This window comes from Xenopus tropicalis, chromosome 5 (genome assembly GCF_000004195.4).
Source record: "Xenopus tropicalis strain Nigerian chromosome 5, UCB_Xtro_10.0, whole genome shotgun sequence".
Lineage (NCBI taxonomy): Eukaryota > Metazoa > Chordata > Amphibia > Anura > Pipidae > Xenopus > Xenopus tropicalis.
Window position 1 is genome coordinate 143,010,527 of NC_030681.2, and position 10,557 is coordinate 143,021,083.

The window sequence follows — 10,557 nt, forward strand, 5'->3', positions numbered from 1 at the left end:
TGAGTATGATGTTTAATAGTGTGAATATATTACAATTATAAAGTAAGATATGAATTTATATATGAATGTATAGAAGTAGGAGAAAGTAGACTCTCTAATTGATCAAACTCCCTAATTATATCACACTGTCTCCCACAGTTTTTAAATTCAGCGGATTTATTCAATTCAGATAGAGCCAAGAATGCTTACGGTAAGTCTCTGTTTGTGTGTGTCGGGGGAGTTTAGGTTACAATTCCCAATTTGTATGATCAAGCAACATCATTTCAGGGTAACATGCAATTTTGTGTTATTTAATTAATTACTGTTGCTCTGGTCATCTCTAGATGAAATATTTTGTGGCTTTCTGGGTGCTAGAGTATTACTTTCCCTAGTCACCAGGCAATGGTTTGAATGTCAGAATAAAGAGTGAATAGGAATAGGGTTTCAATAACAAAATACAGGTATGGGACGACCCATTATCCAGAATGCTTGGGACCAAGGGTTTTCCGGATAAGGGGTCTTTCCATAATTCGGATCTCCTACCTTAAGTCTGCTAATAAAATAATTTAAACAGTAATTAAACACAATAGAATTGTTTTAGCTCCGATAAGGATTAATTATATCTTAGCTGGAATCAAGTACAAACTACTGTTTTGTTATTTGAGAGAAAAAGGAAACCATTTTTAAAAATGTGAATTATTTGATTAAAATGGAGTCTATGGAAGATGGCCTTTCCGTAATTTGGAACTTTCTGGATAATGGGTTTCTGGATAAGGGGTCCGATACCTGTATCTACCAATAAAAATGTGGCCAGTAAAGCCCCAACTGTATTGTCCCTGGGCCCTAGCATCAGTGAGGATCCCATAATCACAGTTTATCAGATTATTATAGCTACATAGTTAAATTTGGTTGGAAGTCCATCAAGTTCAACCCCTTCAAATGAACCCTCAGTATACTATAAACTATAAACTGTTATAAGATCTCCCTTATCAAATGATCATTTATCTCTGCAGAAAAGATATGAAAAACAGCAAGTGAAACCAGCTACTTCAACTATGAACCCAAAAAGTAAAGAGGAGAAAATCAAACATGATGGTAAGAGCTGCCTAAAGTCTAACTCATTTTTTAGATTTTAAGATCTACAGGACATATTCATAGTAATAATATTTTAAAGCTATAATCTAATGTTTAATGGGTTTTTTTTATTTATACAGCATATGTGAAGAAAACCCAAGATACAACAAAGGGAATGGATCTAGTGAGAGGTACCAGGGCCTTAGTAGAGACAGCAATAAAGGTTTGTTTTATAACCATACTAGAAATTACTGTTTTATTATTCATAAGTTTCTAGATAAGTATCTAGACAGTTTATTGTATATCTATATACATATTACAAATGAGTGAAAAGTTTTTATTAGTTTGTATATATATATATATATATATATAATATCAAATATATGTAACACAATATCGAAGGGCACTCACCGAAACAATACTGTATATATTCTGCCTGGGTGCCAGGTAATAGGTTGTGGAGTACAGAAAACAAAACTCAGCACTTTCAGGACTTAGTGAAGAACGCAAAAATATTCTTTATTGTGCAAAATGAAGAAATTCTGCACGATAAAGAATATTTTTGCATTTTTCACAAAGTCCTGCTAATGCTGAATTTATTTTTTCCTTTATATATATATACATATATATGGCATGTTCAATCACCGACCTTTCTTCTATTAATAAACTCCCAGCATCCTATTTCATCTTTTTATGTATCCACAAGAGCCAATAATAGATAAACGCAGGCCTAGAATCTGCGCCTACTCTTGAAAAATCTGAGCCATTACATCAGCCTAGGTGCAGTCACAATAAGCGGAACTCGGCACTAGCCTTATGGCGTTTTGGGGTAAAATTAAATTCACAGAATAAAGTGAAAGCCTGAACCAGATAAGAAAATTCCATTGTTCATTAGAAATACGAACATAATTTTGTTTCGTTTAGGATTCAAACTAAAAAATGCCAGATATTATGCTCATTATACTCCCACAGTATAAGCAGTGGGTGAAACATTTAGTTATGTTCCTTTGTTGATATTAAATTCCCCATAACAGAATTAAGTTTACAAGGCAGCTGCTAGCCTAATATGTGAATGAGAATAAATTGCAATCTATAATAATGTGTCTTTTCCAGGATAAGAAGATATTTGCTCTCCATGGCCATTATCCTGTTTTGCGGAGATGCCTAGAAAACAGAGGATGGTTAGAAAAAACAAGTTTCAGAACTGGTAAGGATGCCCAAAAACCTGCATCTTGGTAATCTGTGGGATACTGAGGTTTTAGTATTGAATTGATTTTAAGGACATATTTACATTAGATTATAGAACCTAATGTACAGTATCCTCATCATATATTTCTTTCTTTTCAGATAATGATACCAGAAAAGGTGCTGGTCAAGAAGGCTTCAATTTCAAGGTAAACTCATATTTTTAAGTAATAGAAAGTCCTTGACATAAGGACAAAATAAAAACAAGGCTGGTCCCCATTATTTTGGCCCATGTTAATGGAAAACCTTTTTATAACTGATTATTGATAACAAATATCTTTGTTCCTTTTTGTAGGCAAAGCTTCTATGCAATGTGAAGCCCAACCTTCTCTGGATTCCAAAGTCTGAAACACTTGACTACTCCACACTGAGTCAGGATCAAATAATTAACCATTTCCAAAGTTCCAAGTGCTTCACAACCAAGGTGAGTCCTGTATTACAGCTATAGTTACTAAAACCACGCTACCAAATATTTCTCTTGGCACACATTTAACCACCTAACGTTATTACATGGATTTTTTCTCTTTTTCTAGGAAAAAGAAAAACATTGCATTAATTTCCTTTGTCTTTTTCTAGGCCGGGTTGTGTACACTTGTAGAAGATGTACATTGGTTCACAGATGTAGATCCTAACTCATTTATCCCACGGTGCTACAGACTGAGAGAGATATATGACCGGGAGAAATTTATTGGTAAGAGAACATATACCTTCTTGCTATTTATAATCCCCACTTATTTTTATTTGGAGAAATGGGGGTGATTTTATTTTTTTTTTAACTAAAGTTTTAATTAACAGTTCGGAATTGTATGATCCCTTATCCAGAAACCTAATATCCAGAATGTTTCAAATTACAGGAAGGCCAAATAATTGTCATTTTTAAAATGATTCCCTTTTAGATACGCTTGGGTGCAAGCACATGTAGGCGAAATACGCATAAAAACGTGAGAGAATGCAAAGTTTTGCGTTTTTATGCGAATTTCGGCTACATGTACCTGCACCCGAGCGTATTCCATTCATTCAGGTGCAGGCATATGTAGGAGGCGTAGGGCGGTATTTTCAGCAAGAGCTTTTCCGCTTGCTGAAAATATCCGCCCTACGCCTCATCTGACATCAGCCTAAAACAGAGCCTTGAATCTGATCCTAGCTAAGCTGCATGAATCCATATTGGTGGCAAAAACAATTCTGTTGGGTTCATTTAATGTTTAAATGATTTTTAGCAAACATAAGGTATGACATTACCAAAATATCACTTTTTACAAATACCCAAGGTCCCATACCTGTTTAATGTACAGCATCCCTAAAAAAAGATATTAGCGCTATAGACAGCTCATGTTTTGAAATGATGGACAGTATTACACAGTATTACACTTTCTTTTCTTTAGATGACTTCCGGCAAACAGCTGCCCGTGGTATTTTAAAGAGGGTATCAAACTCTGATCCCAAGTGGTTAGGTAAGTGAAAATCACTGATCATTTTTAAACTAGTATTGGAAGCAATTTAACTGGATATGATACTGAAAATAATTTTATTTGCGGGAAATTTATGATATGATCAGGTTTCCACTGGTCACTATAATGCAGTTTATCCAAACTATATGTTAAGCTACTATTAGAAATCTATCAAACAGGCACAATTTAAACAAGTAAATGTAATTGTCATTTAATTCAACTTAACTTGGGGGTTGCAAGTGCAAAAAATAGATTGTGCTTCCATGGGATTTTCAAACAAGTGTGTTTATTGCTTGTTTTGTTTCAAGCCTTCAGTTAATCCTCTTCTTGTTTATTTTTTTTCCAAAAGCTGAGAAGACCACTGACAAGGGAAGTGTCCATACAGATATCATATTGAAATCTATTGAAATCTGTGAGACATACCTGAACCAATTGGAGCACAATGACATAGATCAGGAACGCAGTAAACCCAAACCACCGAGATATTGGGAAGAATTCTTGAGTGACTATTACCGAGTTATAGAGTGAGTTATCTCCATGGCAATTTAATTGTGTTCATTCTATACTTGTGTCAGAATATAGTACTGTTATTTATAACTTAGGTATGATAATTGGACAGTCATTTATTAAAGATCAAACTTACTTGTGTTTTTTACAGTGACGGTGCAACCATAGTGAATGCTATTCACTATGTGAAACGGTGCCGTTCAATCTTACGAAAGCTGAAGGCAGTGTGTCCTCAGCTGGAAATTGAAGGTGAACAGAACATCTGGATTATGAAACCAGGAGCTAAATCCAGAGGAAGAGGTAAGAGATCTTGCTTTTTATAGTTAGAACATATGTATTTAGTTATTGATGAAACTGACTGTACATTTTTTTTCTAGGCATATATTGTAAGAATAAGTTGAAGGACATAATGTCAGTATTGGATTATAACCCGTTGGTTCCCAACGATGATCTTTGCGTAGTACAGAAGTATATAGAGCGGCCACTCTTGATACATGGAACCAAATTTGATGTGCGTCAGTGGTTCATGGTAACAGACTGGAACCCGCTGACCATTTGGTTCTACAAGGATTGCTATCTACGCTTCTCTTCACAACTTTACTCATTAAAGACTCTGGACAGGTTAGTAGATGGCTGAATATGTGAAACTGCTAGAAATCTAGTTCATATCATAGAAAATCAGACCCATAATTATATACCATTTTGTTTTCATAAAAGTTTTCTGTGGAATTTACCCCATAATTTCGCAGGCAATTTTGTAGGCACTTAATTGCTTGGGAACTTGACTATCCATGTTATCCAATGTTATATTTAGAAAAAAGTACAAAAGTTTTTCATTTTGTTTTTTTTTTAGAAATATACACCTATGTAACCATGCCATACAGAAATTCTGTAAGAACTCTCCAGAGCGTCATCCAGACCTACCTTCAGAAAACATGTGGTTTGACTATCAGTTTAAAGAGTATCTTCAGAAGATAGGAGCAATACATGCATGGGATGAAGTGATTTTGCCTGGAATGAAGGAGATAATTATCAATACAATGAAGAGTGCCCAGGATAAAGTTGAGCAAAGGAAAAACACCTTTCAACTCTACGGTGCAGATTTTATGTTTGGTGAGAATTTCCAGCCATGGCTGATAGAGATTAATGGTAAACCAGCACTGGCAACCACCACACCTGTAAATACCAAGCTTTCTGGTCAAGTTCAAGAGGACATCTTACGTGTCATCCTTGACAGAAAACAAGATAATGAATGTGATGTGGGATCATTTGAACTTCTATATAAACAGGTATGTATATACCAAACAATATAGGCCTTTATGAATGGTTATGTAAGAAGTAAATGCATAGGCCTAATGAACCTTAATCATACATGGAAACCATGGCAATTTAAAATTCTTCCTTTTTTACCAAGCTATAGCTCTACATGCTTATATCTTCTATTTTAATGTACTAGCTTTGGTCCAGTGACCATGCCATTCTACCAACACATTAGAGAGTTATAATTAATGTTGTATTATTGCCATTAATGCATTTATTTTTGAAAATCTCATAGTTTTGTAACACATAAAGAATTAGATCAATGCTGTTAAATTGCCACTATTCTAACACTTTTTAACATGCTTATTTTAGACGGGAATTAAAATTCCTAAGGATACAAAAGATGAACTGCTAGTGAGAGGAGTTGCTATCAGAAAACCAAGCCTGTCAGATATATGCTTTGCTAAACAAAGCAACCAGATATCTAGTGTAATGCCAACTGCTAATATATCTGGTGACAGGATCAAACCTAGCTCAAGCAGTCTAGATTGTACTGCAAGAACCACTACTAAACCTGTGTCTATAGTCGGTAGTATAAGGAACTCTTCCATACTAAACCGGCCAAAGGTAGTCACAGCCTGGAAAGAAGAGAAATTAAAGGATGAAGTTCCTAATAATTCTAAGAAGACAGAGTTCACTATTTTACAAGATTATAGCAAAGGAGATACAAAGCAATGCAATAAATATGCATTGGAAATGCCTGTAAAAGTAAAGGATTTAGTGGATGTAAAACTGTCTAAGATAGACCTCAGCAAAGAGAGAGACAAAAAACATGTACCTTTGCACATTAGAACCAAACCTGCTTTGGTAAAACCTCTTGGAGTGAAGGATACGGTGATAAACCTAGATTCTGCAAAAGAAAAGCTTAAACCTCTGCCCTGTATACTCTGCAAGGGACAGACATGTAGCTACTGCAAGTCCAAGAAACCAGCTCTTTTAACTTCTAGTTTTCCTTCTGACCTTTTCAAGAGAAGAAAGTGTTAAAATTCTTGATCCAGAATATTATGATAACATACAAGCTCAACCAAGCAGAATTGGAAATCCCAACTTCAGCCCAAGGTGTGCTTACAGAAAAAATCGATCCTCGATTGATTTTTTTCTGTTAGCGCATCTTTGAAGGATTAACACAGTATGTTACCTGGAGCGTTTAGGGTGGGTGGAGGGCCAAAACGCACAAACGGTAACATTGAGCTTCTAACGTAAAGTGACTTTAACAATAAATCACCTTTATGAAGAGTTACAAAGTGCCACTGTTATTGGATTAGTGGAAGAGTACATACGCGGAGGACTTCCCATACCAATCAGTTGAACTGACAGTATGTTACCTGCAGCGTTTAGGGTGGGTGGAGGGCCAAAACGCACAAAGGGTAACATTGAGCTTCTAACGTAAAGTGACTTTAACAATAAATCACCTTTATGAAGAGTTACAAAGTGCCACTGTGATTGGATTAGTGGAAGAGTACATACGCGGAGGACTTCCCATACCAATCAGTTGAACTGAAGAAGCTGCTCGGATGGGTAGTGAAACGTCTTCAATGATTACTCAGCAAGTCCAGTTGCTTTAGATTATACTAGAGATACCATGACCTGGATGAATGAAAATCTTCAGAGTCATATTAAAAAATAAACAATTTTTTTTTAATAATCTTTCTTCTTCAAAAAAATTCTTTAAACGTTTTACTATTATGCTTTATATATTTATACCAGCAATAATTGCATTGCTAGAATGTGAATGTACCGTAGATTTAGTAAACCAATAGACAGTGTAGGACAGGGGACTTGCTAGCTAGAATATTTTGGCCTAAGTAGTAACATCTAATTTTCTTTGCTTACATTGCTAAAAATTGGAAACAAAATACTTTAAAGTTCATTTTTATTGTTTTTGCCCATTCCCAAATTACTACATTTTTAAGGCCCGTTCTGAAATTCTTCAGGGGCTTAGACACATTTTCTTTGGTTTCCAGGTACCAGCTTGCAACTGCCATATTGGATTGCCCCATGGGCTTCCTCAAGGCTACTAAACATGCTTGGTCTTTAGCCCATCCCTTTAACCTGCTGATAACTCAAGGAGAAGGAAAAGTTTAATCACTGGGGGGTGCCAAAAGTTAGGCACCCCCCAATGATTGTTATCACTTACCTGATACCCCAGGCCGGTGCTACTGTTGGACAAAAGTAGCCTGCTAAATCTCCCTCTTTCTAACAGTGCAGGGCAGCAGGTCTTGTAATGGAATGTGACATAAACAGTGCTCAGTGATGTTATAACCTACGACATCAAAAAGCACTGTTTATAAGGATATACTTTACATGGTAACTATGGCTGGTGTGTATTATACAGTGAATAATGTACCCATAATTGTAAAAAAAAAGGATATTATAAGTCACCGAGTAGTTCCATGGCCATATATAAAGGAATGTGGCTGAAGGCCAAGTGCTTTTATACAGGTCATGGAACTCCTCAGTGACTTCTAATATCCCCATATTTTACAACAGGGAGTAAATTATTCATTATAGTACAAGAATAGGGTCCGTTATCGAGAAAGTTCCGAATTACAGAACGGCAATCTCCCATAAAATAAAACATAATTCTAAGCAACTTTCCAATATAAATGTATTAAAAAACTTTAGTGCTTTCAAAGTTATTTAAAATGTATTATCATACAAATAGCTCAAAAGCCATTACTAATTTGTATGAACGTATATTGCAAAGTTACTAAGAATTTTGTTTTCATTTATTGGGCAAAAACGTATATTTTGGGTTGACTTGTCCTTTAAGGTTAAAGAAAAAAGAAAATCTATCAGTTCCTGTTTCTAATTACAGAAATAGTAGAAGACAAATAGGGTTTACTTTAGTATGTCTAGGACAGGGGTTGCACAGAATTCAGTATTTGGTTCAGGATATACTCAAATCCCACTTTCATATTTGGGTTCTGCTAAACCTTTAGGGTTCAGTTTGGATCCATAGGTAAAAGGCTGGTGATTAATTTAAATGACATAACAAATGTTTGTTCACAGATAATGCAATTTCGTTTTCCCTCAATACATATACAACTATGCAAAAGGGGTGATCTGAGGGTTCTGTACATACCTAGCATATGCCCCTTGGTGAGGCTAAGGCTTTTGGGACCAAATTTCATCTGCACTGGATTCACAATATCTTTCCATAAACATCCACACCCATTTTTCCCTTAACAATTTTTTAAACCACACCCGTGTTATCACATGACCATACTTATATTAATCGTGGTAGTACAGCAAAAACCTGCCATACTCTGCCTTCCCTACCCTGCCTGTGTGTGCCATACTCTGCCTGCCCTATGCTGTCTGTGTGTGCCATACTCTGCCTGCCCTACCCTGCCTGTGTGTGCCATACTCTGCCTGCCCTATGCTGTCTGTGTGTGCCATACTCTGCCTGCCCTACCCTGCCTGTGTGTGCCATACTCTGCCTGCCCTATGCTGTCTGTGTGTGCCATACTCTGCCTGCCCTATGATGCCTGTGTGTGCCATACTCTGCCTGCCCTATGCTGCCTGTGTGTGCCATACCCCTGCCTGTCCTATGCTGCCTGTGTGTGTCATACTCTGCCTGCCCTATGCTGCCCATGTGTGCCATTCTCTGCCTGCCCTATGCTGCCTGTGTGTGCCATACTCTGCCTGCCCTATGAAACATTGCCTGTCCCTGTATATGATGAGGTGCAGGGAGTTGCAAGAAAAAATCCAGGTGTTCTGGAAACGTTTATAAGGTGCAGGGAGTTGCTGAGAAAAGGTTCACATCTGTTACTCTGGAATTGCTAATTTGTTGTATGGACCTGCTACACATTGTAAATTACTCCCAGGAAAATAATATTTTTTAGTATAAGAATCCTTTGTTAATCATACACCTGTTAGTTGTTGGCTGTTTTAGACACAGAGTGAGAGGAAAGGGGGGCCATCAGAGTAAGAGGAACACTCAGAATTGGGGGGGGGGGGGTCAGAGTGGGGAACCAGCAGAGAGAGAGAGAGAGAGAGAGAGAGAGGAACAATGGGGGGCGAGCAGAGAGAGATGAATGATCAGAGGGGGGGGTGGGGGGTGAGCAGAGAGAGATAAACGATCATGTGTGTCATACTCTGGGTATATGTAGTACCATATAATTCCATGATGGGACACATTTTAAACTGGACTTTTATTGCAACTGCAATAACTCAAAAAGTACCACGGACATTTGAATTCAGTGATGCACTCTCTTTTGGATATTTAGGGGCCCATTTAGTAATGTTCATATTTTTTTTCCATAATTTGTATTTTTTTTTGTTTAAAATACTAGCCAACTTTTATCCCATTTATTATGTTTCAAAACCACGAAAATGTGAATGTAAAAATACACCATCTTAAAGCTGTCGAGGCCATGTAGAAGTCTATGGAAGCTGAGATAAATTGTAACAATCTTTAAATCGCAGTTTCAGAGTTTGTGTTTTTTTCGTTTGTAAGTGCACAAAAATTCTTATGGAGCATTCAGCAAAATCTTTCTGGTAGAACTACAACACTGCTGCAGGACTATTATACAACGGACGCATGTAAAATCCAACTATTTATTCTAAAAAATATTAAGTTAACTTTTAGTATGTGATACAATGACCAATTCCAAGCAACTTTTCAACTGGTCTTATTTTTTTTATAGTTTTTAATTTATTTGATTTCTGATTCTTCCCAAATGGGGGTCAATGACCCCAGCAGCTAAAAAAAGATTGCTCTGTGAGGCTACTATGTTATTGTTACTTTGTGTAGCTTATTTTTCAGTTCCTCTCCTAGTCACGAACCAGTCTCTCATGTAAACCAAATCCTGGTTACTAAGGTAATAAGGCCCTTTGGGTTTTTTTTTTAATTTATTCTGTCCCATAAGACCTAATCTGGCAAGTCTAAAGGTATCTGGAGTGGGGTATATATTTCGATCACATCTATTAACTTTATTAGGTTTAAAAAATCCTGTCAGGGTAAGGAGCACCTTGACTC

General features: G+C 36.6%; 2 protein-coding genes and 1 long non-coding RNA gene across 3 annotated transcripts; all 3 read left to right on the forward strand.

The window, feature by feature from the left end:
* The first annotated feature begins 945 nt into the window (after positions 1–945).
* On the forward strand, positions 946–2,266 carry LOC116411080. Its single transcript, XR_004222824.1, has 3 exons — positions 946–1,074; positions 1,194–1,276; positions 2,167–2,266. It is a non-coding gene; the product is annotated as an uncharacterized LOC116411080 (long non-coding RNA).
* LOC116410999 (tubulin monoglycylase TTLL3-like) lies at positions 2,267–4,306 on the forward strand. Its single transcript, XM_031902761.1, has 6 exons — positions 2,267–2,288; positions 2,401–2,447; positions 2,594–2,722; positions 2,875–2,989; positions 3,681–3,749; positions 4,096–4,306. The coding sequence occupies exons 1-6, from the start codon at positions 2,267–2,269 to the stop codon at positions 4,272–4,274; spliced, it is 561 nt and encodes a 186-aa protein (XP_031758621.1). The 3' UTR covers positions 4,275–4,306.
* A 96-nt stretch (positions 4,307–4,402) lies between these two features.
* On the forward strand, positions 4,403–7,059 carry LOC116411000 (tubulin monoglycylase TTLL3-like; the record flags this gene model as incomplete). The annotated part of the gene is made up of 4 exons (XM_031902762.1): positions 4,403–4,553; positions 4,631–4,874; positions 5,107–5,542; positions 5,886–7,059. Coding segments are annotated over 4 exons (1,503 nt in total), but the record flags the coding sequence as incomplete, so codon positions are not given.
* Positions 7,060–10,557: the final 3,498 nt, after the last annotated feature.

Excerpts from the sequence above, each read along its gene's own strand:
- LOC116410999 (XM_031902761.1), top strand. The coding sequence starts at position 2,267 with ATGCCCAAAAACCTGCATCTTG. Across the intron at positions 2,723-2,874 it reads CCAAGTGCTTCACAACCAAG|GCCGGGTTGTGTACACTTGT; the intron begins GTGAGTCCTGTA and ends GTCTTTTTCTAG. Across the intron at positions 2,990-3,680 it reads TGACCGGGAGAAATTTATTG|ATGACTTCCGGCAAACAGCT; the intron begins GTAAGAGAACAT and ends TCTTTTCTTTAG.